At 41.1% G+C, this 27632-nt stretch overlaps 2 protein-coding genes across 9 annotated transcripts in view; both read right to left on the bottom strand.

Moving 5' to 3' along the window:
• Positions 1 to 15176, bottom strand: part of DOK7 (docking protein 7) — a 65805-nt gene extending 50629 nt beyond the window's left edge. Inside the window, exons 1-4 of one of the 5 annotated variants that reach the window (XM_048045930.2) lie at positions 14893 to 15176; positions 14713 to 14758; positions 11887 to 12132; positions 7761 to 7961 (exon numbers count right to left, since the gene is read on the bottom strand). In XM_048045930.2, the coding sequence (XP_047901887.1) occupies positions 7761 to 7961; positions 11887 to 12132; positions 14713 to 14758; positions 14893 to 14946 (547 nt within the window). In that variant the 5' untranslated portion in view covers positions 14947 to 15176. The remainder of the gene's footprint in view (positions 1 to 7760; positions 7962 to 11886; positions 12133 to 14712; positions 14759 to 14892) is intronic. The other 4 variants (XM_066996523.1, XM_048045916.2, XM_048045920.2 and 1 more) reach the window with 4 other exon arrangements.
• Positions 15177 to 17255: 2079 nt separating this feature from the next.
• Positions 17256 to 27632, bottom strand: part of HGFAC (HGF activator) — a 48750-nt gene continuing 38373 nt past the window's right edge. For all 4 annotated transcript variants that reach the window (XM_066996526.1, XM_066996525.1, XM_013179011.3 and 1 more), the window contains 5 exons: positions 27012 to 27252; positions 24314 to 24453; positions 22021 to 22161; positions 20818 to 20966; positions 17256 to 18920 (listed from right to left, as the gene is read on the bottom strand). In XM_066996526.1, the coding sequence (XP_066852627.1) occupies positions 18750 to 18920; positions 20818 to 20966; positions 22021 to 22161; positions 24314 to 24453; positions 27012 to 27252 (842 nt within the window). In that variant the 3' untranslated portion in view covers positions 17256 to 18749. The remainder of the gene's footprint in view (positions 18921 to 20817; positions 20967 to 22020; positions 22162 to 24313; positions 24454 to 27011; positions 27253 to 27632) is intronic.

Here is a 27632-nt window from a genome sequence, read left to right as displayed (position 1 = left end):
AGAATTTTACACATTACTCTCATAGGAGCTTGGGCCCTTAATCTGGGCATAAATTTGACTTCTATATATTTCTCTAGCCTCTTCTGAGTTGCATGGATATCTTTGTCAATTTTACTTTAAGCAGCAGCACTGGTCTTGACCAGAACACTTCCACCCCCACCACTTCCCACACCTATGCCCAGTCCTATCCAACAGGATATCCACATTTCACTTGAGCAATGGATATGCTTTTGATTGCTTGACAAAGAGCTATTGGATTCAAATAAAGGTGATAATAAAAAGTAGACCACAAAATATTTTAGGAAATTAGATATAGCCAGCAAGGAGTAAACTGTCCACTCCAGGAGAAAGCAATTTCTGGTCCACAATAGTGTCATTCCTAGTTTTTACCACATCTAAGTCTCTGCCTGCTCTGCTTAAATCTGTTCAAGACTACGGTGCTGGCAGCATCTTCTAATTTGCTATATCACACCATCAGATACATTCCTCTTCAGATCTTACTGATCAACACTTTTCTAATCAAAGAAAGAAATCCTGCTCCTGGTCCAGTTTATTTCATTTGGCAAACTGCTATAAACTCAACTGGAATTAGAATTCATTTGCTGGTACTCATTCAGACATACTAGAGAATTGGCTCGCCAACATTTCCAGAGTATAAGGTCTGAAACATTACTTGAGACTCAAGTTAGACAAATATTAAAACACAAAGCTATGTTTAAGCAACTGAATTAAGACTGACACACACATTAGCTCATGAAACATAAACCAGAGAAAATCCTACTTTACATTTTTTTGATACTGTTATTTATTGTTGTTTTTAAAGGGTATTTGTCCTGCACTTTCTCACAGCACATACACACGCAATGGCTTCAGTATCAAAAACCATCTAGGAGATTACAACACTACCCATGCAGTCTGACAGGTATGAAAGTTTCAGGTGGTGACTCACACAGTTTTGTCTCATTTCCCCCTCTCCAAGAGATGACAAAGAGTCAGAGAACTCTGTGTTAGAAAGAGTTGGGTGCAAAGTATGCATTCAGAAACTTGAAATTCGGCTCTTGATCTGAGCTCCTTCCTCATTCCCCCACTGAGTAGAAATCAGTTTGCCTCATCTTAAAGGGTACGACTCTTCCCCCATGAATCACGCTGATGCCAAATGACATGCCTTTCTTGAGGAAGCAGAGTGGCACAAGGCTTTGCTGAACATGACCTTCTCATCCCACACACAAAAAGCAACCGGGATACAGAGACAAAATAACAGAGGACGTTCATATCTAAAGCACGGTGATGGACTATGTCGCCTAATATCCCAGCAGAATCCTACACAACCATGTTACCATTCAGGAAAATAAGATAGCTCCAGTGTTTCTGTACATAAAGATTACATCTGGACTGCTTGTTCTTTTATCACTATTGTTAAGAAGAGTCCTTCTTAAACTCCTGAGAAGCTCTACAAGCCTGTAACTTTAAACAAAAAAAGTAAATGTGTGAAGAAATTTACTTCCGTATGAATGGGCTACTTAACTGAAGGGATAATTTCTGTGGAGAACTAATACACATTTGGAAATTCCAAAAACAAACATGAATGCCTGTATGTAACTCATGCAAACAGTGTATGGACACGTGTCCATGGGTTCAAATCCAATATATGCACATATCCATCATTTCTTTGTAGATTCTGTTATTCGCTTGGTCACCATAATTGCTGATCAACTTGCATAAGACATGGGTTTTTTTTGTTTTTGTTTTGTTTTGTTTTTTAGACAGAACTAGAAGGATGGAAGAAGCTTATCAGTCCTTGCAAAATACATCAGGTGAGATGAATGACTAGGTAAGGTTCAAAGAAGTTATGCTCTGAAAACATACATAAACGCCAGCAATTACATTTGTTCTCCGCTTTCTTGAGAAAGTTGAGAAATTCACTACTAGAAATTACACATCTCAGTCATGTGCTGGAACAGATTTGGTTCACAAGCATTTGGAAGCTGAGGAATATGTGGTATGCATCACTGTAATACCATGCAGCTGTTTGCTAGACTGAAGAGCACTCTCTCCCTGTCCCCCCCCTTCCTCCCTCGGGTAAGAGACTTAGTGAAAGAAGTTGCTTGAATTCAATAAGTAAACTTTCCAACCACAGCATGCTATTTTGTACCACAATTAATATGCTCTTTGTCCCTTTGCCCATGCACAGGCAGAGGACAAGATGCAAAAACATCTGGCCCTGGCAACCAAAGGTTCTCAGCTATGCCAGGTATTGAGACAGACACTTCAAAACAAAAAAAGAAACATTATTATGGTGCTCAAAAATATAGTAGGACCCTTTTCAAAATACTTCATAATTCTGGTGGCCTGCAGCCAAAGATTAATTCATACTAAAAAACAGGTACACTGGAGAGCTACTGATAAGCTGCTTTATCTTACAGGGAAGATAAGACAGCTGGGCTTGCTTAGCCTAGCAAAAGAGACACGGAGCATAAATGAAGGCTCTATAAATGTCCTAGAAGGTAAACATCAGAGAGAGAGAAAGAGAATATGATGCTAAAGGGCAATGCCAGTACAACAATCTTGGATAGACGAACAAAAAATTAGGCCGGAAAGTTTTTAAAAAGAATTTAGAAGACCATGGACATAAATGGCTCTACAAGACTCAAGACCACATTCTAGCCTAATGCACACTTTGATTCTTTCTAAAGGATTAGAGAGTCATGACAACCCCGGTGTTCAAAACAGCATTGGACCTTCAGAAACAGTCAGCAGCCACTCAGAAATTAGATTCTTTATTTGAGTATGCCTCACCACAACTTCAAACACCACTTTAATTAAGGGTATATCAAGAAATGCAGAATATCTTCCTGAAACCAGAAAAGTTTCCCTTGAAAGATAAGGTATCTTATTTGTTCCTTTTTTCATCTGTACCAATTTGACTCATATTTCTGGGGCATACTCCCAATTTACAGTAGTGTAAAAAGGAAAAAAAAAAAAAAAAACACAGATTATTCCATTGTTTAAAAGCAGCACCCAGAAATTAGGGTAAGCTTCAAGGGGAGAGGGAAGCTGGGGGGAAAAACTTCAGCATAACGTAGGTAGTTCAGTGCTTCAAGCTCCTGGAGCAAATCCATCACCAATAGCTTCACATTTGTATCATCCATCCACATTTCATACCAGAAATTCTTTACACAGCTGGCATCCTGGCCTATGAAGCAAACCATTTAGGTTTTCTGCAATGCGGAAATAAGATACAGCCGCAATCAATAAGCCCAAATCAGCTGAAATTCTTGGAGCACAGCAACTGCATCAAATCCAGAACTACTTACAGAAGATATGCCACAATTTAACTCAATAATGTAATTGGAGAGCTATTTATATATCCTATTACTTTGGGGCTTTCTTACACAACCAAGCTTTAAGTTTGGGAGCTAAGCATTTAAGCTTAGGAGCAGTGACCAGAATATGGGTTCTGTCCCCGTAGCTGTGCTCCCAGTTGCAAGGCTACAGAGGCATACTGCACTATTCTCTTCTGATCCCAGTGAGACAGCTTCCAGGCCCCGTACTGAACCTAGACCCTTCTTTCTGCAGGCACCAGCTGCTCCTCAGCAGGAAGAAACCAAAGATTTGAAGCCCTGAAGGAGGCCAAGAACCGAGGTTTCCCACTCCGTAGTAGTATGACAACCAGAAGAGACACGCAGAGCAACACAACCACCACCACTTCAACTGTTCTAGAGATGTTTCAGTGTCCTCTCCAGTAAGGCAACCCAGAAAAAAAAAAAAAAAATTCCAGGTTTGTTTGTTTGGTTATTATTATTTTAACGCTTACCTAGGGACCCAGAACATCTTCACTCCCACCTCCCAGTATCACTCTGCAGGAGCAGAATTTAGCCTGTTCATTGACCCTGAATCTACTTGGAAGAATCCCAAGGTACGCAGTCCTGGAGAGAAGATGGATCCAGGAGAGCTGACTGATTTCAGCTGACTGAGCAACAAGAAGGGTGTCTACAAGTGTATTAGCAGAAAAAGGAAAACTAGGTCAGGCTTCAGCCTACTGCTGAATGGGGTGGTGGACCTGGTGACAAAGGACATGAAAGAGACTAAAATGTTCAACTTAAGTAAAGTAAATGAAAGTTCCTGTATGTTAGTAATGTTGTAATATGTGCTTGCATTTGCTACCTAACCCAATAAGAAAACTGAAACAGATATTCCCTAAACACTATAATGAAAATGAAATACAAACTGAAGGTCATCTATATTCACATACAGGCTACTGACCATTTTTGGTATCACAAACATGGTTCATATTACTTACTGCTCTAACTTTATTTGGAGAAATACACGTCTTTAACAACATCACGAGTAACGCTTAGAATTACAGGGTGATATACTAGTAATCTAATATATTCCATTCCAATAAAAAATACAGATCATAACAGTACATAACAGTACATAGTCAATAACACAGACCCACTCTGTTTCATTATAAAAAAATCAAAGGAAAAAAAGGGTTTTTGTTTGTTTTGTTTGTTTGTTTGTTTTTTTGTGTTTGTTTTTTTTAAACCAGTAATTTAGGACTGAGGTCAGTCCTACCAAAATGTACCTTCTTTCTTTAAGCTGAATATTCAGCAATACAGCACTGGAAACTAGGACTGAGGTGTCCTCAAAACAGTTGCTGTGGAGATACTATACTCAGATTTCTGGACACAGGCAACCCACCAACAGCAAATAAAAAACAAACACTATTTTGGTAAGCTGTACAACCAAGGAGCATGTATTATACTTCACAGAGCAAGGCTCTACAGGACCTTCTAGAAAGCTGTTGTAGAGATACCTGCAAGACAAGAGTCCAGCAGGCAGGAGAGTGGCTCAGGCGTCTAATTTCCTGTTACTCACCTCCTGCAGACCACCTCCTTTGTTGGTCTGCAGCGCTCATAAGGCCACACAGGCTACCAAAGGAGTATCAGTGGTACCCACATCCTCAGGGAATCTTGGCAGGGCACAAGGTCTTGTACTAGAGACACTTCCTTACTCATCCACAGCTCCTGACAGCACAGCATTCATAAACCCAGCCTCACCCCGTGCACATCCTTGCAGCCCTGTTACAAGCTGAGGTGGTCTGACTCTACCAGCAAACACCACAGCAGCAATTTCCTGGCTGGTTGCAACGTAACCAGCACAAATAAGTGTGCAAGTAGCGAACCACACGTTTCCCAAATTTGGTTCAGGCAGACACTAAAGAAAGATACTGCCACACAGGATAGGTGATAAATAAGTCAGCACATGCCATTTTGATCTGCAAATACCCCTTACTTTAATCCTTTCAAGAATGACAGCCAGAACTGAAGTTGTATCCATTCATCAACGTTATAATAAAAACCACACACATTAAGGGGAGCTAAACGTCTATTCTCTATACCCTATCACAATGTCCTCTCAAAACTGCAGTATATCTACAAAGGGACTCTTCAGGAATGTGTGGCAAGTTCTTTGCCAGTCAGTGCTGAACAGTCCGTCTGGAAAAAGCACGAAAGAGAAAAAGCCAATTGTGGGGGTTTTGTTCAGTTGTTTTTTTAAAGGAGAACCTAAGTCCCAACATCCATCATTGTTTTCTGCTAGTCGTTTCTACTTCTGGATAGCCCTCAACATTATTTTGTCTTCTTCCATGTTCTAATGAAAGTCTGCATAAAACATGTGTGGGATCCACAGGCACTCCATTTGCCATCATTTATGTACTCCAAAAATTAAGCCATTAATTGAAGCCCTTATTAGTAAGAAATTACTGTCTTCTTTCTCTGAGGCACCTGCTTTAGGATTTAAGGGAAAAACAGAATTTACATATCACAGAAGGTACTGCTCTACCTTCTACTCACTAAAAATTACAGATGCTCTGCTTCCCAAGAGAGCCTCAGGACTACCAATTACCCCTGTAGTTAAGTTTTATATTCTCTCATTGGACAAATTATATAGATTACACAGATTATAAAAGTTATCAATCCATTGCCAATCTTACTTAAAGATTGCTTAGCATTTTTTTCAGCTGCCTATACTTTTTAAATATAAGTTTTCCACAGTTGAATGATCTTAGATTTCATTAGTTCAAAAACTACTACTCTAAAAAGTACAGCAGTGTTAAAAAAAAAAAAAAAAAAAGACAACACTGTTTTGGAAAGTTCTTCCCATAAGCACTCTGAATGCTTAGTTTAAGATTTTCTATTTTCAGTTAAGAATTCAAAAAGCAGACCCTAATTATGTCTGCACAGAAGTGCACACATTTAAATGCGAGCCGGAGTTCTGATAAAATGGCACTTGCATACAGAGATGCAAATGCTTTATTCTGCATGGAAGAAAGCCTGTTCAAACCAAACTGCAGGTGTTGGCAGATGTACACTAATTGCAGTTGACACAAGCTAAACTTGAATCTGCAGAATCACAGGAGAGGAAAAGGTGACTGTGCTGACTTCCCCTTACCCATTATAACCAGTCATCTAGCTGACAGTCTGAACCATGCCACTGGGGAACAAGACACTCATGTTCCTGTTCCCACACCTTTTAACTGAAACACAATAACCTTAATAAAAAACAGATTTGTTTCCTTACCAGCTGTACCTACAACCCATTCCTTCAGCCACTGGAAACCCCTCTCCAACCCCAACCACTATATTAGGCAGGGAAAGATTTAAAGTAGGGTCTTCTGCATTGCAAGCAAGTGTCCTAAATCAGAAATCAGGATACGACTGTTCAGTCCATGCCAACCACCCCTGTAACTCAGCTCTGTGTTTTTCAACAGACAAAGCAAATAACTCTCACTACTGTAAAACAGACAAAACTATTCCCCTTTCCTACACAAATTTTGCTAGAAAATCAACTTGAAAACTTTATGTTTGTTGGTTTTTTTATTTTAGTAATTGAAGAAATCAGTTATTTTCACATTGTATTATGCAAAAGTCACACAACTTCACATCCAATTTGGCAATATGCACATCCATTTCCACTCAAAGATCATCAGTACAGCATAGCTTCAAATTCTGCCTTGGAAGTTAAAATCCGACATTTCCAACTGATGTATATGATATATCTGCTGCATTAATCACCTTTTCTTTTCAGCTCTTGCATAGTTTTTTGCATTTTACCAGAAAATTCCCAAATAAAACACTAAAGAGATTTCTCTCAATCCAAAGGAGTACTTTAGCTACTAGGCAACAGAAATTAGCTTCAGCTTGCTTGCTTTCGTTTTGACCCCATGAATCCTATGGTCCCATAGAGTTGCAAAGCTACTAACAAGCAGAAGTTTCTAACTTTTTGGAATGAGTTCCTTACTGGATTTAGATATTAGCATTTACACAAGTGCCTTGATTCTGCAGGTAACCTCAAAGCTTCAGCATCACTTTCCCTCTGCAGGCAACAGGATCAATTATAATTTAATAATCTCAACATTAAACCATTTTGCCTTATCTCTTGGATGACACAGGTCTTAAAATTTCACTACTTTATTCTTGCTCTGAGTCCACCAGCAACAACTGACTGAACATCTTCTGGAGAGCCACACAGCAATGTTCAGCCACAACTCCACATGGTCACGTTTTTACTGAACGCCAGCGTTGAGGCCAGCAGAAACCTACTTACTTACTGGAATGGAACCTCTGACATGAGGCTGACTGTACGACAAAGCTACACAGCTGGTTCCATAAACTCTACATTGACAAAATGAGCATTTGCATTTCCACAAAATGGTTTCAAACAACGTTTAGAAGACAGGTTCCGTTTGTACTTACAGAAGCCGCACCTGGTACCCCCTTCAAAGATGAATCCATTTGGGACAGCTCCGTATCGGCGCAGGTCTGAGAGTTTCCATTGCCCCATGACGCTAGGAGGAAGGTCTTTGGCAAGGACCAGGATGTCATTGCAGAAGTGCAGGGTAGCAGGCCCACTCTCGAGTTTAGTGCCAGGTGCTACAAAAACTTGAAATCTATGAACTATCAAATAAGGAAGAAAAAAATTACTACAGAAAATGTAAGTAAGGTAGTGTGATTTATGTAACAAATCATTCTGTTAAGCTGTAGACTGACCCCTGCACACACCACCAGGCTCTAGCACAGGGATTCTGGGTAGAGCCTGAACAACCCCACGTGTGTAACTATAAGCTCATTATTCTATGTTATGTCAATTTAGTCTAAGAAGAAAACATATATTGGCTTAATACTACAAAAGATTAAGCTGTAATGCTACAACTTAATGCTGTATTAATTTATCTAAAGTCTAACAGAATAATCCCTACCTCAAATTAGTTATCCAGTCCATGCTTCAGTCATACCTCTTCCATCAGTACAGCAGTTTCTTTCTGTCTCCTCCTCCAAAAAAATAGCCTGTGCCTAGTCCTTCCAACTTGTGTGCACACAGACACATAGCACAGCGCCCGAAGAGCCCAAAAGTCAAGGCTCAAAGAAGCAGCAAGTTCTAACCAGAGCTCTGTCACTGATTCATTTGCAACCTTTAACAATCTGCTTTAATCCTTTCTGCACTTTGCTTTCCCTAGCAGGCAGTAAAATGGGGAAAGTTACATTTTCCCACCTTTGTGAATCTTTTGCAAGTTGGTGATAGTAGATGCCCAGACATTTCGAATTATTAGGAAATGAAGTGATTCATAAGTAATGTACACTCTTACAAGTCAGTTAACTCTCCATGCTTCACTATCTAAACTCCAGCAGAGTAGGGGAAAAGGGAAGACACCTATCTCATTCGAGTTTATAAACCTCAAGTTCAAATCCCAGCTCCTGTGTCCCCTACACTGCAAGGGTCCTTACCTACAGCAGCAGCTGTTCTAGGCTGGTCTCCCATCTTCTCCAGAGTTGTTGCATTTTGAATAGTAAGCTATTGGGAGCACTTCAGAGGCTCAGATCTCACAGTGGAGATTCAAAGGGAACAATTTCAGTCAGCAAGCACCCAATTCTCAAACAATTGCTTTGACCTCCGCTACTCCTCCAGTTTCTTTCACCATGTGGTCAGACACACACACACACAAAGTCAGTCTTGACATAGAGAAGGATTGGGACTGTTACATTTCCAGCCAGATTTTCAGTAGAGCATTTGTCAGGAATCACAAAGATTTGGACTGTGGTTATTCATCAAAGATCACACAAACAGCTTCATTGCTATGACATCTAGAGGGTAATTTCCAGGCAGTCTGATTTCTTCCCTGCCTCTTGACTATGTTCCTTCAAGTATCATGAATTTCAGCCAGGTCTGAGCCTTGCTTCTCATCTAAATAGTTGCTATATTCTTAGTTACCATCTTAGCTGTAGGTCAGCTCCTCATCCATGACATACATTTTCTAAGTTCCCTAAGGCTCCAGCAGAATTAGCCACAAAGTCATTTGAGTGAAATGTGTAAGGAGCCAGAGAGAGATCTAACTAACCACAGCTCTCCTTACAACTTTGCCAGTGGTGATACTGCTAAGGAGCAAATCAGTAGTCACACAATGTCCCCTTTTGGGCTCACAATTATGTTACACAACCTATCTAAACATAAAATATGAAAGAGACAGCAAACCACCTTGACGACTGATGTTCAATATGTAATTTTTAATACAATTTGGACACCACTGCACGGTTAACTTCAGAGGTACTTCACCAGCAATTAAAGCATAAGAGCAGAAGCATCAGCATCGTTTCTGCCTCATAAAAGAACAGACCATGATTCAACACAATCAGTTACAAGGTACCATAGCTGCCAAAAACAAAGAGCTGTTAACTCAGAACTCAGATTCTAGAGCACTGTTAGGAAACAACATACTCAAATCTGAGCAAAAACAAAGTAGAGGGAAAACCAAGTCTGGACATGAAGCTTTTTCCATATGCTGCTTTCTTGGTAAATTCCAATTTTTTCAAAAATCCTTCTCAGACATGTACTACTCCTGCTCTGGGGTATAAATAAATAAATAAATAAATAAATCAACCACAAGATACCTAGCTCAATACGCCTATGAGCAGAAGGTAATACTAAGGTTTTCATTTCCTTTAGCTATTTTTTTTCTCTTCACAGTTATTCAGTGGCTCACAGTATGCTAACTTTCTCAGAATGAGCTGTGGACATAAGCACTCTTCTCACACATGGCTTACGCCTCTCTCACCTAATTCCCCTGCTTTCTCTAATGCTGGTTCATATATTCCCTTGAGCTGTCCTACGAATCATATCCACCTGACCTGGGAAAAACAGAGAAAACAATGGGAATTTCAATGAACACTCCTTCCATTCTGTGGTCCTCATTCAAGAACAGCATCAGCTCTTCATTTTTTTCGCCCTCTCTTGCTTCCCAGACTCCGAGGTCATCTGTCCACAGTCTATTTTCAGCATCCAGCCACTTTACTTCCAAAGCACATAAAGGCATCCCTACTAGTCTTTAAGGAAAAGTCTTTAAGAAAAAAAAAAAGAGATCAAACAGTTGCCATCTTCTCTTTGTAGTCTCTACACTTTTCTCTTTCTCTCTACTCAAGCTAGATTCTGTTCTGTTTGACTTCTTTCACCTACCTGACGCAGCACAGGAGATGGAACCCTGAACAAGTTTTCCATACCCTGGTCTTTCCTCCTTCCCCTAAGCTTTTTTGCAATTAACATTCTACAAATTATTGTCAATTCAACCAATCATACTTGTTCCCTTCGTCTTCACCTCCACTCACACACTGCCCCCATCTGTCTCTACTCCAGGGCTACATGTGAAACAATACCTTCACCCCATAGGCTCTATTCGTCCCCTCATTCAGAGCATTAAAAAAAAAATCCTCACTTCTTCTGCATTTCATCCTATCACAACCATAATTCTCACACCCAGCTTGAGATCAAATACTCTCTCTATCCCAGTACTGCACCAGAGCAAGTTCATGAAAACTAGACCAACTTTGCCAAATCCAAATTCCCCTCCATGCTTTAGGACTAGCCTATGCTGTACAGAGACCCCAAAACTTGTAAAGAAGTAGAACCAGTACACAACACAGCTACGTTGTCAGTGTCCCCACTGCTGCAGCTACATCTGCCTGTATTGTTCAGGGACTCCCTCTAACTTTTCTGGTGCAAGGCTTCATATCTGACAGTTCCAAGCATCCATGTCTCTGATACTCTATATTTTATTAGCGTAAAATTCCCTGATCATCTCTGCAAAACAACAAGTCTGTAACTACAACAGATGGCAAAGCATATGTAACAAATGATGATGACAGCTAATGAGCATCTCTCCCACACACCTACCCTCCTTTCCTAGTTATGACTTAAAAAAATATAAGACAGCTACTATGGATTACCAATGTTATCACTCTTTCTTCATCACTGTATATTTTAAGGCTGCTAACTAAGAAAAAATAATAGGATGTATAAGAATGAAGATACCTGTAAAGACCATGCCCAACAACATTCTTTATTGAGAGATGTCTCTTCCTGTAAGGAGACGCTAGCAGCAAAATACAGGATCAGAGGCAACACCTCTAGGTAGGCTAGCAGGCAGCTCAGGAAACTGGGACTGAACTAGCCAAATTCTAATCAGGACTCTCTTTCTCTTAATTCGGACCCCCCTCTGAATCCTGTCATCAAAATCCCAAAGTAAATTATGTTACCAGAAGTAGAGCTCTGATCACTTTGCTTCAAAGCTACACACTTTCAGTACCAAAGTCAAAAACTAAGTTGAATGCTCTCTCAGTTAAACAATGGGACTGGGCACTACTGTATCACAACCTGTCGGAAGGGTTTACGATTTAACGGGAAGCACAGTCTCTTCACTCAGATGAGCAAGTCTTCTCCTTAACTATACTTTTTTATTTGCATTTTGTCTATGTTTTTATTTGATTTTTTTTCCTGGGTGGAGGGGGTGGGAGGGAGGGAGGAAGAGGGGGAGTATGAAAAGACAAAGGTTACCTTCCCCCAGACTGTAGCGGATTCGTACATCCCACGCATACATTGTTTCCTTGTTCTCAAATCCCAGCATCACAACTTGAGAAAGGCAGATGATTGCAAGCGTGTGATTCAAGCCCTCATAGGAGAGCCCAGGATCCAAGCCACAGATGTCTTCTAAGGTCACGCTGCTCCTCTCCTTATGCCCTTTCGCTCGCTCAGATTTATCCTTGTACACCAGCATGAGCAAACAGTCTAAAAGAAGCAAAACTGTCAGAGATGATGAGGCAGAACAGAACACAACACATTTCTTAGTACTCTGCTTCAACACAAAAGTGCTTTAGACAACTACAAGGTCAGTCTGATCAAGTCAACGCAAGAACTCAGTTTCCTTCTCCCACCCTGCACCCAGGTAGTTCGCAGTCCTTGTTTTCAGGGAGCAGACACTGAAGGCATGTTTCAACAGTAACCTACAGGCTCAGAAAAAGGAAAATAAGTAAAAAGTCTTCCCAGATGTTTTTTATTTTACAAGAAGCCGGTGGTTTTTCCCAAGTCTGGATGGGACCCACTCATTAATTCTGAACATTGGGAGTTACAGTATGATAGCTGTTCACGTTACAAATGCTAAGGACTGAGAGGCTATTGTCAGCTATATTTCCATTAGAACATACTGAACCACAAATGAAATTCTTACAGTAGTTCACAGATTACTCAACTACTAAATGGTGAGCAGGCTGCACTGCCAGAGACTGTGTCAGCTCAGGTTTCCTAGTTAAATGTTACACAGTAGTCATTGCTAAATAATCATTATATGCCACACCTTTATTTTTATTTTTTTTTAATATTCACGTGTCACCATTTGTTTTTAACCCCTTCCTAGAGGTGTTTATTACATAGCAACTAGGCAATGGAAGAAAGTAATTCAAGCATGAGGGTGCCCTAGGAAAAGCACATTCCACAAGCAAACCCTAAAGACAAGAAAAATTGGAGAGCCCTCTTCAACCTTCTGCAGGTGATAACAAGAGCATTCATCTTCCCCCAAGTCCCCTTCCTATCACACAGCACTCAATAATAGCCGAAATTAACAGTAAATATCCAAGCTGCAGCATCCACAGCTGCTGCTGACCTGCATACCACGAAGGAGGAAGCCCCTGTGCACCATTTTATGAATGTTGGGGTGTGGTGCTCTGAGCCCTGGCAAGGTGCCCTGTGCCGCTCAGCTGGGCAAAAGCCTGGCAAATCTCCAAAGAGTTGAAAAATGACTGAAAGACTGAAGCGTCTGCTAACCGAAGCGGAGCTCTGCGCACACTTCCAATTGTTTTCTTGCACCTGTTAGCATAAACAGCTGCAACCACGGTATTTACGCATTCTGTGATACAGTTGTGTGTCTGAAGAAAGAGCTACTGTGGTTTACAGACCGAGTAAAGCAAAGCACAGGATGTTTTCTGGTAGACCTGACTGATTTTGCTAGAACAGTATTTTTGAGGAATAAGGTATGTTGTCAGTAAGTTTTCAAAGAAGCCCCCTCATCTTCCCCTTTCATGCTGATGTTAGGAATCCAGACCCATACTTACATGTCTCGATACTAACTCGATACTAACGGGCTCTACAGATGCCCGTTCATGGATAGAAGTTTAACAGATGCAGCCAAGATGTAAGTCTCTAAAATACTAACATCTATCTGTAACTACCCACGCACCAGGGAGGCAGGTCTGAAGAGCTTCAGTTAGTAAAGAAACATCCGCTATATCAGCAACAGCCTAGAAAAGGCTCCACAATCCAAACTGAAGCAATGCAGGTCCCCATTTTCTGAGTGCAGGCAGCAATTAGCCCTAGAAATGAATACTTTGGAGGCCAAACGCTTTCCCAATCAGAAAGAGACAGGAAAACCTGAAACTTACTTTTCCCTCTCCAACAGGCAAACGTCAACTCTGAATAGCATTTTCAATTATTCCCTTCAAAAACGTGGAAGCGAAGTTTTTAATCCGAGATGTCAGTTTATTTTTAAACCGAAATGATGCTTTATGTCAAAACACAGATCGAAAATAACTACAGAGCTCACCACGCCAGCCTTTTACAGCGACCAGTCACCCTGAAGAAGTAACACGCGCTTTAAACCAAAACCACACAACTACGCTTTGACAGGCCACCTTTTTCAATTGTTTGTATTCAGCACCTGCCCCGAAACGCCCGGATCGGAGCGCGGTTTTGGGGTAGTCTGAGGAAAAACGGACGTTTTCTTGCAGGACGTCTCCCGGCCTCACACCCAGGGCGCCGGGATCATCCCGCCGCCGAGCCCTGAGGGGGCTGCGGGCTCTGAGGGGGGGACTGCGACCCCTGAATAGGGGTTGAGGGCTCTGAGGGGGGACTGCGAGCCCGAGGGAGCCCGGAGGGAGGGACTGCGAGCCCTGAGTTCCCTGAGGGAACTGCGCTGAGGGAGAAGACGCTCTCCCGCCACCCGCCGCCGCCTGAGGGGGGCCCCCGGCCGCCGCAGCCTCTCGGGGCCGGCTTTCGCAGGAGGGAAGGCGCCGGCCCGAGGGAGCGAGCGGAGGGGGAACACGGGGGTGAAAAGCGAAGCCTCCTCCCGGGGGCTTTCTTATTTCGGTACCCGTCGGGCTATTTCTGGCCGCCTGGCTGGCTGCCAGCTGAGCCCGTAATTCGTGCGTGTGTGTGTGTCCCCAAAAAAAGGAAAAAGAGCAACAGCGGAGGGCCGCGGTGGTCTCCCGCAGCCGACAGGGCTCGAGGGGAGCCCCGCAGACCCCACACTAAGCCCCCCCACCCGTCGGCGGGCGGAGGAGGGAGGGAGGGCAGCGGCACCCCGGGGCCCCCCCTACGCCGCCCGGCTCTTACCTGCCACCGGGGAGGGCTTGCGCAGCACCAGCCACCTACTCTTCCACTGCAACGAGAGGCGAAAAGGACAGGGTTAGGCAGGGCCGGAGGAGGGGAGAGCGGGCTCGCTCCCCCGCCGGCGGGACGCGCGGGGCGTCGGTCGGGGCCCCCCGTCCCGAAGGGGCGCCGCGAGCGGGGAACCTTTTTTCCATCTCTCAACTTGACGTGACCCTCCACCACCGCGGAATCCGTCATCTTCAGTCATGATTCCGGACAGCTGCGCCCGGCTGGCTGCTCCCTCCCCGCGCTCCGGCCGAGGGGTCACTTTCAAAATAGCTTCGGGAGGTCCCCGCACGGGCACACGGAGCGCGGCGGGCGGGCGAGCGGCCAGCGACGCCCGGCCCTCCCCGGCGCCCCCCGCCCCAGCGGGCTGAGGGGAAAGGGGGTCCCGGGGAGCTCCCCGCCGGTGCTTTATCCAACTATTTTATTGTGCTGTGCGCTTGTGGTGTTTGTTTTTTTTTTAATTATTATTATTTATTTTATTTTATTTTTTCTCCAAGGTTTCAGCGTCGCAGCGCGGCACCCCCGCTCCGTCCGCCCCCGCCGATCCCCTCCAGCCGCGACCCCAAGCCGCCGCCCCCCAGGCCGGCGATCCGCTCCGGGCTTTGCAGCTGACCGCGCGGCCAGCCCCACACGGCCGAGGGTCCGCTGGAAAACCCGGACCGGACTTTGGCCGGCCCCCTGTACAACGGAGCGGGGCCCGGCGCTGAAACATCCCCGGTCTCGCAGCATCCCTATAGCGCCCCAATTCTGCTTCCAAAAAGTGCAATTACCACTCCCCTTGGCTCCCAGAAGACATACAGCCAACCACCCCGGATAAAAATACTCTTTTTTTTTTTTTTTCCTTTGCAATGCAACTGTCACGAGATAACAGCCCACTTATACCAAGCCCAGAGCTGCTACAATTAATAGAATAAGATGTGCTAATGATGTCCTTAGATTTATTTCAACGAGCGATGGACTAATTAGAGTCCATTATTCTAAAAATACTCCTACTGCATCTTATTTGATGGTAATTAGTCCTTCAGCTATTTTTTAAATGGCACCACAGCACATTTTTCTTTCAATAGCATAATAGAAGGGGTTTTTAGATGTTTGCATTTATTTCTTCTCTTTGAATCGGTCAGTTTGCATGGAATAACATATAATTTAATAAAACCATCTTTAAGCGTGTTTCATAATGAATTAGGGATGTGTTCGTTCAACTGGTTTTGCATTCCAATTCAATTTCAAACTAAACGTTAGGGGAAAAAAATATCAGAAAAACTTCCTCTAGTAAATTTTAGCCATATTTCATTTTAACCTATGTGACAAGCACTTACATACAGGGGGAGAAAGTAGGGGAGGGTTTCCATGGGGAAATGCTCAACACAAAGGCAGGAGGCAGAAGGCGCTGGAGACCCCATAGGAATGTGACCGATGTCCTCAGGGGTGTGACAGGTCAGGCATGGAGCTCTTGGTAAACCTAAGCATTTGCTTGCCACTCAGGCTGGTGCTCACCACCTCTAGTCAGGGATTGTGGATTTAATGCAGGGCTAGTCGCCATACAGCAGAACCCCAAATCAGGAAATTTATTTCCACCAGATTATGCAGTGACAACAAAAAAGCAGGCTATTTTGAAAACCAAAAATTCGATTTTAGTGAATTCGAAGTATGACAATTGAAGATTTGTCATTTAGACCTTTGAGGGCAGAAAACAGAGTTCCACTTATCAACATTCAACGTATTTTTTAAAAATATATATTTTTTATATTACTGTTGCTACATAGTGGTAATAACTATGCATTTTGAAAACAGAAGAATTAAAAAGCTCTATACAAATTGCCAGAAACACGAGTCTAACACCTTTCCTGACAAATAGCCACCATCTTTACAGCAAGAGAAGACAGAGAATATGTATAACACAAATCCAGCAGTTTGAAAGCATGCTCAGTGTGGATGGATATTAATTTCAACATGAAAGTGAAGTCACAGAACAGATATGGATGTGCAGAATGGCATAAGCTTTGTGTTGAAACCTGTTCCAAATGAATCACTTCCAAAGAAGAGTAAATAGTTCCTTCGTGCTCATTTAGTACTTGTCTTTCATCAGCAGGTACAGTTAGTCTTGTTAAACAGTCACATTCATTTCACAGTGTTAAGCAAGCCAGACTCATACTGCAAATGGCCAGGAAGGCAAACCCAGACAACAATAGTGTTCAGATTGTTTTGGAATCAAGAACTAAAGACTTTGATCTTAGCATTCGCAGTATTTATAGCTGAAAATCTTACCTAAGCTTTGTGACTCAAGTTTCTTCACTCTTACATCTGTCTACTGGAAATTTTGTGTGACACTTACATAAACTGGGAGCACCACCAGCTGGAAATGATTCTTATGCAGAGCTTTTCAGATGCCTTCTGGCACAGAGAAGTGTTATTTCTTTTTTCTACCAGCTCTCAACCTGTTGAACAACCTACACAGTGATTCAAAGATTTAATTGTAACTATATACACAGCAGACTAAGTCTAAGAAACAGAGGGTAAACGTTTTTATTTAATAGTTTATATCATTTATCCAGATTAGCAATGTTATATCTCTGTACTTACCTGAAATCAGATTTTGGTTATTTTTCCTTTCTAAGTTTGTTTTAACTGCAGAAATCATTCACTAATAAACCCATGAAGACACCACCAGTATTATAAAATAAAACACACATCTGAGTATCCAAACACCACTTTACATTTCTATATCTTAAAGAATAGCTTTGTTTGAAACACTTAAGAGAATTCAAAAATGTTTGCTATCAAAGAAGAAAAGCATTTACATCATTACTTCCAAATGTATATATCTGACATGGATAAAGATCTCTGTATTAAGAAAGTTGTAATTTTCTATTCTTCTTTATGAGATTAGACTTCTTTATGCTCAATCATTTTCTGCCTTTTTGCCAACACAGCTGGCTATACAGTCCCTAAACACTTGTATATTGTAATAATTTAATTGTTCTTATAATAATTCCGTAGACCATGTCAGCAGCACGTGGGCTTTATGATTATCACCAACCTCCCAAGGAAAATACCAAGCAGCTCCCCCAGCCATCCAGTTTAAAAATCTGCTAACAGAACTCTCCTGAATTATCTGACCAGTTAAATAACTTGTTAGTACAAAAACTAAGACATCTCCAAAACATTGTCAAATTTAAGAAATGTTTAGTCATTTATCACCCAAGGGGAAGTATTTCCACTGCTATCCTCAGGGTGAGGAGCAGCCGATAGTCTGCAAAAGGCCCTAATGCGTTGGTAGGCAATCAGGTGCACTGACTTTACGCATTTTTCAGCAAAAAACTTGTGCTTTCAGCAGGTGTTGCATTAAACTTTGCTAGAAAATTGCACACCAGACTCAGCAGAGCTCTGAAGCATGTTCCTAATGTCTATGTCAGCAGAACATAGACATGTGCTTACATATTTTGTTGAATCAAAATCTAAATCCTCTGTTTTCTGCCCAGAGCTGGTTTGCTGTAGTTAGCTGAGGAGCAGCTTCACCTATATTGCTCTGCTAGTGCCTCTCAACCTGCACTTCAGGAAATCACTTCTGAAGGAAAGGGAATTTCTTTTTTGGTGCTCCTCCTTTTTATTTTGTTAAATCATCTGAGAATACAGAGACAACATTGTTACAGATTGGTTGGGAGGATGACAGCTCCACCAGAAACTTTCAAATAACTCTTTCCGTGTAATCCACCAAGCAGATAAACAGTTGTAGATTTTGGTACATGTCTTGACATGTTTGTTTTATTGAGCCGAATAAAGACAGTCTTATATGGTGAGCTATCCACGACCCTAAAATTGCAGCTCAAAGTTGCTGGTATCAGAGGGATTAGGTCTGTTTTAGGTGGTCTGTTTGAAATTTCTAAGAATTACCAGGACAGTTTTCATATAGCTTATAATAAAATATTTATGCTACTTTAATGAAACCAAAAGACTCCAGGACCATGCTTGAAATGTTATCACATTTAAAATGTTCAACTAGTTTTTCGGGGGGATATTTTCTCATTAATCCAGTTTACGTAGTTTGTCACTCGTGTATATACTCCAGGTTTGTTGACTCTGCCACAGCCATCTCCCCAGCTGATAACTCCATAAAGGTAAGAGATTTCATTTTTCTCACAGGCCAAAGGTCCGCCAGAATCTCCCTGTGTTAAAAGTAACAAAAGATTAAATAATTTGACAGAAAAGAGTTGGAAAAAAGATTATTTTGGGAAAGTTCCAAACTGAAAACGTTTGCATGTGAGGTTTAGATTTTAAAAATGAATATGGAAGCACTTATCTGCTGAAGTTTCGTTGTAGAAAACTATTTTTTTTTAAATCATACCTCTAATATAATGGCTTTTTTTTAAATTTCACATTAAAAAGAAATATCAAAATATCAGATTTTGTTTGAAAGGTTTTCTGAAATTCTTCTGGATTCAGACATCTACTGAAGAGCATGAATAATTGGGGTCCCTTTCAGTAGGAGTAAGCAAGTCTTTAAGCTTTACACTACATTGCACTATAGGCTCCGCACAGATTACATAGGCCATAGAAGGTCTGGAGAGTTTCTCAAGACAGTTTATTGCAGCCATCAGAGATCGTTGCACACATACACATTTTTCCACATGACTGCACAATGCTATAATTTTGTGGTGTACACCCAGTTTTGTATCTATTGAATTTAATGCTACTGAGCATTACCTTGTCATTAAAGCCATAAACTGAAAATAAGGTCAAACTAGTATTTGATGACACACTACAGCAAGCATGAATTGGGAACACTTCTACTTATTTAAAACCTTGCAAATATTCAGGGAAGGGGGGGGCTTTTATTATTATTGTTCCTGAGAGTGGCTTCCTACAGAAACAGAAATGTTTGGAATGAAACAAAAATGCATGACTGGTGTAAGGAGCCACATCTCAGATATTTGGGACTAAGGATAAATCATTTTTTTCCTGTTTAAAAAGAAAATCCTTGAGATTTGCTTTCTAAACAGGAATGCTTTTGAGACCAAAGTAGGTAGGAAAATTGTATTGCCTTCCTATTAGGAGATTTCTTTGAGAAATCAGGGACATCAAATGAAATTCTCTATCTGAAATTAATTTATTCTCAGAAACTTGCATGTGTCTCCACAACTTATCTCACTGATTGCAATTTCAGTACCTGTGCACTGATTAAAAAAATATAAAGTTTCCAAGAAAGTAGCAGAACACATTGTCTACTTGACATTTCTTGGTCTTTAAATATTTTTATACATTACAGATGGTTTATAGATAATTTCATGAGCGTATGTTAAGAAAACTCAGAGGTCAGCTACATTTGTTGTGACATTAAGAGGTCTGCACTGTTTTTCCTTAGACCACATTACAAGTTGGCTAACAGGGAGAAAATGATTTGTTGATTCACTAATAATGATTTCATGCTTAAAAAAACTCTCATCTCTCACCACAACAATTCTGAAACCTTATTCAGAGCCACAGTGTGTCATAACTCAAAAAGAACACGAATTAGTGTGAATCTGAGATCCTTCCGTGAAGGATTGAAGTCATGAAACAGTTTCCATTGGACGGATATCCTACACCATTAAAACCCTTCCACTATAATAACCTCAGGGCATATCTCCTCCAAACTCCACCACTGCTCCCACCTCCTACCCAAGTATCCTTGTCTCATTCAAGCAAGAGGGTTGGGGATTTGGCTTGCCAGTGCATACCTGCCAGCATACCTGCCAACACAGTGCCATCCCTTAGCCAGGAGCTGAAGCACCTCCTCTCCTGTGTATAACCACTAGCTTTTATGAAGGTAGGAGGAATGTAATACCCTAAAAGTATTTTTCCCCCTCTGTAGAACTTGACATTGAATGGGTTAAAAAATTAATGTGGGAGCAAACAGTGCAGTCACATAAATATCTTTTCTTTAGGAACCTTTTTTTTTTTTTTTTTTTTAGGAACCTTCCTTTAGGAACACTGTAATGTCAAAAGCAAGCACTGTAACACTGCAACATTTCTTCCAATAATATACATTTATATTCTTCGCTTGGAGATGACTCACAACATTACCTGACAAGCATCAGATTTGCTGTCAAAGTAGCCAGCACAGAACATATTTTCACTTATTTCTGTTCCATATATTTCAGGGCTCTTGCACTTCTCCTCAGAAATAATTGGAATCAGTGTTTCTTGCAGGACATCCGAGTAACCAGAAATATCTTTAAAAAAATCCCAAACAGGGAAAAAAAAAAAAGTATTTTTTATAAAATGTGAAGAGCATAACATGGAAACACAATGCAAGATACAACGTATAAACACATTTAGCACATCTCAGTTGTGAACCTGTTTAAATATAATAATTATTCTAGTGATCAGATCACTTTCTGCTTCTACAGTCAGGTTCCCTGCCCTTTAAAACAGCAGTATTTCAAGTCCAGACGTTAACCCACTTTGGGTTCTCTCATTTCTTAGAGACATGGGAACATTTCCCCAGCACTCCTCTTTCCAGGTGTGATATTAAATCATAAATTTTCCAAGGCTCCATTACCTCTTTTTGCCATTAACTTGCAGAGTTAGATCAGGATGACATTTGCTCATTCTGTCTTTTACCAAAACGAGGCAGCCAGCTCCCTCATCCTTCTCATCTATCTGCATAGGTCTCTGCTATCTCCGCATCAAGGCAGCATGGCCAAGATTTATGATTCTGAAATTCCTTATCTCGAAGGATGGGAGAGAAGCAGTATTTCCTTTTGCTCACCTTTTTTAAATTATACGTAAGCATTTCTTAGCCTAAAGTCCCTCTGGCCCTCTCTAGTAGATGTTTCCAAAGTTTTCTGCCTGGTGAAGGCAAAGACCTCCTCCATCACAGACTAGTAAGTTGAATGTGTTTGCTTTGCAGTCTTTGATATCTACCTTGAGAAACCAGAAGCAGGATTCACTTGACAGTTGCTGGCCCCTACAGCTAAGCTCATTGCTCCAGGTTCCCTCATGGTCCATGGAGACCTAACTAGAGAACAACTTTTCTCATCCTAAATAGATACAAATGTTTGGTCATGGGAACCAAGTTCCAAATTCCAGGGACTACAAAGGAAGTTCAGAATGACTATCTCAGATGTAAACGCTGCAAATGTCTAAAGGCAGGTAAAATGAATCCCACCAGAAGTCCCTTGGAAAATATTTTACAAAACTGTCAGCCGTGTAACATATCCTTGAGCATTATATTTAGTTATCATCAGGGTTTTCCACAGGTACCAACTCTGTCATTTTACTCACTCTCGTGCCTGTGTCCCCATCCAGAAATCTGACATTTGAACTGTTCGGGGAAAACGGTGTCACTTTCCGGCAGGCAGATGGGCTGAACAAACTGAGACTTGACAGCACAACGCTGGCCATTCTTCTTCAGCTTAATCAAAGCTGCAGAACAGAAAATACATCAGGAATAAAGTGACTGTTCCCATTCTTTAATGGGATTGGCAGCAATGGGTCTCAGATACAACTTTAATTATCCCCTAAGCCTCTCTTAATTAAGATATTTCAATCAAAGACAGACAGACTCATCTCAACAGCACCTGATTTCACACTAAATTGAAGGCTGAAATATTCAGCTACTCCCCTTGTGGGAATATTTATTTTATGCTGCACTCACTGAGCAGATTTTGCTCCACTGCCTTTGTAGAGAAGGGGGAAGATAGAAAATACATGTATCTCCTCCCACCCTGAAGTTAAATAACAGTGACATATCCACAATTTTCAGCTGAAATAAGTGGGATGTGCAAGTGCTCGCTGCTTCTGCAAGTCTGGCCACCTGCCTCATTCCAATTTGATTTAAATAATTAATTACTGCAAGAGCCAGTGTATTTCTGTATTTCATGTTCCTTGTTATCACTGAGTTCAGCAAAATTCAAGTTCTCGAAAATCAAGGAAAAGAAAATTAAGCTATTTCAAAACCAAGCTTCTGAAAGCTATCAAGAGTTACACAGCCTACACAACCTTTACTCTCCCCTCACGAGGCTGAAAACAGTGTAAATGTGGAGCTGTGCAGCATCGTGAACTCGGTAGTGAACAGGGATGTCAAAATAATCAGAAACTTCACTTCCCCTGTAGTGAACCTCCCGTGCTTAGCTGTAGGAAAAGCGAGGGGATGTTGTGTTGGTATAACATGGGCAGAGTGCTGGGTTTGGGCACACCACTCAGAGGACAGAGCTGAGGTCCTGTGGCTACACCTATTTAAACTTCCTATCATGACTTTCAGAACCTGCAGGTTTTCTGAGCACAGCTGTGTGGAAAGCAAGAGATCCCGCTGAATAATCTTATTTCTCTTCTGACTACATTTCTGGCTTTGGTGGAATGTGTAAGCAGTATCTCACAGGTTGAGGAGCCCACACAAACCACTCCAACGCTCAGCAGCTTGCTCTTCCTCACCTGCCTCCTCTCCCCCACCAACTCTGCCTGTTTCTGATTCCCCCATACTTCCCAAAAAACACTTCTGCTTGTTTCCTTCTGAAAAGCAGTTTCAGCACCAAATAAATCTTCTGCTGCATCAGGAAAAAAAAAAATCACTGACAGGGCAGAACGTGCCCACGCATCTTTGCCCCCAGTTTCTGCCTGCTTGTTTGTTTGCTTGCAGTGGGGCATGTCTTAGGAACTCCATCTTCAGCCAACCCTAAATTTGGACACTGTGCGTGTAAGTCATGCCAAATTTCAGAGCAATCTAAAAAGTCAGGAGATCCCAAAGTACAAACTGTGATTTATACCAGGATATTTCAGAGCAGAGCAATACCCCAAATCAAGTTCATTTCTTGGTATGCTCTGACAGAGTTCCCACCAATGTAGGACCTGAATGGTTTTTGCTACATAGTGAAAAATGTTCATCATCTGGGAGCAAAAAAGCCAGTACATTCCTGACCTAAGATATCCCTGCTGCCAGACGATTAAATAGTTTCATAGACAAAGTGCTCACACAGCTTGATACCACAGGGAGACATGCCAGCTTCCGTAACAGCAGATCAGAAAATAAGAAGCAAGTTTCTCCTCTATTGTCATTCTGGCTAATATTATAAGGTCAGTCAGAAGGGCATTTAACTTTTGACTGATAAGACAGCTGATATTTAAATCTATCTCCTTAGTGTAAAAAATGATTCTTAGTAACAGATTTTTTGGAGCAGATGGGGCTATTATATTCATCTAGTCAGATGCTCTATACAATACAGACAATAAAATTTTACCAAGTAATTCCTGCTTCAAGCCCACAGTTTCGGGTTTGGTTGAAAAAAATGCCTAATCGCATGAAGACTTGAAGTGATGATGAATCTGCCACACATCTAGGTAAATTGCTCCAAAGGGTAATTATCATAATTATTGAAAATTTGCAATTTATTTCTCATCTGAATTTGTCTAGCTTTCAGTTGCTGTTATAACTCTGGTAGAACTAAGAACCCTCTGTTCTCAGAAGCCTCTCCTAACATCTGTGATCCTTCCACTATGAAGGCAGCTTTCAACAGATCAGCTAAGGCTGAAACTAAGTCAGCTAAACAGGAAATAAAACTGTAAGAACAAAAATACTCACCAATATCATGTTCAGTAGGGCTGAACACAGAATACTGAGGATGCAAGACGTATTTCTCTATTTCAAATGTTTGTGTTACATCAGTTGTTGTATTAAATATATGCTGACCCAGAACTACTGTAATAGTGGATTTTAGAGGACTGTAGTACAAAAGAGAGAACAAGCAATTCTGTGATTAGAAGGACAAATAAAAACCCATTTCCAATGGCTGTGTGAGCCATGAACTGTTAATAAACTGAGATCCCCACCATGCCCGTTATTTACCCTCTCATTATGCCTTGATCTGTCTGTCACCCAGGCTTCTTACCTACTGTGGGCCAGGAAAAAGATGACTAATGTCACAGGGAGTCCCGTGCTCTGTGGGTCCTAATTAACCTCATTAAAGGCTGTTGCTCTTTGACAGAAGGAAAAGACAAGCCACATGCACTGCTGCCCAACTGTTGTCTGGCCACAAGCATCTTCAGGGTCTGCAACCACTTCTAGTTATATGAACTTAACTGGGTCAACCTTGACCAGACTTTACCAATGAGTACCAAAATAACTGAGGACCAAAGAACAAGTCAGAGGTGGATATCTCATTTCTCTGGGTAATTAAACTCTTAAAAATATTATATAGGTATAGATCAAGATTTTAGAGGTGTTGGCAAACTGACAATTCAGGAGCATCTGCGCAGCTTCCACCTAATAACTATCACCACTTCTGTTCTGAGATTAGATTGATCCATGTTTAATCTGTCATCTAGAATCAAAAGCAATCTGATGGAGGAAGGTCCAAAAGCAGAGTGATCTAATGGGAAAAAACACACTCAGAGAATATAAGTTTTGTAATTCACACTGTCTTACTGATTGTTTACCACAGTCTTCTCATGTCCAGTGTCCTATGCCAGAGAACTAATAAGAACCAGTACAAAAGTTGTGAAGAATGGGAAAACTGTGAAAAATCAAGAAGTGTTTGGAAAGACAATAAATTCTCTAGCTTTGAAAGCAATTGAACTCAAATTTCACTCATGCTTTAAAAGCAGTTTAATTTGCACATGCATGAGTCTACAATGAATTAAGCTGGTGTCTTCAACATGGGGAACTCAGATTTTTTGTTATCCAGTGCAGAAGTGGAAAATATCTATCATGCACAGATCCAGTATAAAAGCACTGCAGATCCTTCTCCAGTACTGAGCACAAAGCATTCATCAACAGCTAGGGGAGAGAGATTCTGACTAATTGCAGTGCAGAGAGCAGGCAGCTACCCTGCAATAATTACTATGAGTATGGTTAATGAAGCTCAAAGTTTGGGGTTTGTTTAGTTGTGTGTTTGTTTTTGTGTTTTTTTTTTTTTCATCTGGAAGACAAGAAAATGATAAAAAAAAAAATGCTTCAGCCAGTATGTAAGGCCAGGATTTTCTCAGTGTTCTTGCAGTAGTAAACCAATCCCTTTGAAAATCAGATCTGGGGCATGTAAAACAGAGTGGAAGTTTGCTTCCCAGGACAGTATTTAGAAAAGATTTTAAAAGCACTAAATGGTTCCACTGTGACTTACAGGTGATTTATTCAGGAAAAGAAATAAAAAGTGAGAGGGTACAGAAAAGGGAAAAAATAAAAAAGCTAGCTAGCTGCATAAGTATCTATTGTCGCCTAGTGGAAAACAGTTGAAATTGTGGCTAACTTAGAGGTACTAAACATACGGAAGAGTGCAAATTACAATGCAGCAATTATGGAAAATCTGTATGTACCAAACCACCAGCTGGAAGTGGGTGGAAATGTCCTGAATAGCTGCCAAAGTTAGTAGCTATTTCACAACATTTGAAAAACAAATGCGTTGTGGATCGAGCTCCAAATGCTTCAGTACAGCATTCACAATGGTATTATTAGCTCTACAAGCTATCAGTGCATGTATTCTGGCACGAGGTTTTCTGTTTCTCTTGGCTTCTTTACTATGCAAAGGAACAATGGGTATGAAATGATGTAATATTTTTACCATCAATGTGATCAAACCAAAATCAGGAAAAGTGTTCAGCATTTGTGGAAAATTAAATATTTAGAATAAAGTAAGACCATCCTATAGTCAATATTTTCCCCGGTGCCCTGCAGCTGGAGGGGAAAAAAAAAAAAAAAAACACAACCAATTCACCCCTCAAGGAAATATGCTTCAAAAATTTAACAGCAGTTCAGTTCTTCCCTTTGGATTTTTGTAAAGCTCAGCCTACTCTATTTGTGTCAAACAGTAATTTATTGCCTTTAATAAATCATTACTTGGCTGTTTCAGCCTTTTTGAACAAAACACAATAATGAGCGTAGTCATCTCTCTTACACCTCAAAGCAGGCATAAACTTGCAAAAAGGTAACTGAGAAGAGAAATTACTCCTATCCCCCTGCAAATAACTGCATGTGCAAGCTCCATTCCTTGTCCTCCTGTCCTTACACTCAGGGCTACCTTGTTACTTAAGTCAGGTCATTTAGCATCTTTGAGACTCTGTAGGGAACCAGATATGGGCCTGTGGGACAAAAGGACTCCATGCTATTTGTTAGTTTATGGACTGCACTCAAATTACCAGCAAATCCCTGTGAAATATTTGCCTTTTGTAATCTCATTTTCTTTCTCATCTGTTTCAATGCAAGTTTGTCATGATACACAAGCACACAGTGACAATGAGGAGGAGAAGACCTACTGTCACACTGTCACACTAATGGGGTGTGAGTTTACCTGTTAGCAAAGCAGTGTGCTGCTGACACAACCCAGCATGTCTGAATAAGGGTTCCACCACAGAAGCTCCCTCCAATATATATTGCTGCTGTCCAGGGATGAGATCCAGGCAAAGATGAAGATCCCCCAATAATCCTAGGTCTTACAAAACTTCTTTTTTTGTGTCTTCTTCCACATGGTCTTCTGGCAACTGCAAAAGTATCAATCTGGTCTGGAACTGGTGGCCTCCTTTCCCTGCTTTCTAAGATATAAAGGGAAATGGCATCAGACTAAATCTTGTGATTTCTAAGGACTAGAACTTTTAAAGGAGTTTAATTATCATTAAATGTTCACATACAAATGAATCTCATTCAGTTCCTCAGGAAAGCTGCAAGACTGAATGCTATGCCTATTCCCAATGGTCTGGCTACACATGTACTAGTGTAAATTAACTGTGCCTTGAAAAATTCCTGGACGCTGTTTCATTTACCAGTACAGATATAACCTTTAGTGATGGAAGAGGCCCAACACAATGCATAATACATCGCATCATCGTGTTCAGATTCTGGAGCTTTGCCACTGCCATTCTAACAGCAAGGACTAGTATGCTTGTATTAATGTCATCAATCAAATGTATTGGAA

The sequence above is a fragment of the Anser cygnoides genome, chromosome 4 (genome assembly GCF_040182565.1).
Source record: "Anser cygnoides isolate HZ-2024a breed goose chromosome 4, Taihu_goose_T2T_genome, whole genome shotgun sequence".
Taxonomy (NCBI): Eukaryota; Metazoa; Chordata; class Aves; order Anseriformes; family Anatidae; genus Anser; species Anser cygnoides.
Note: the sequence above shows the minus strand (reverse complement) of the source record. Positions and strands in the feature narration are given on the sequence as shown.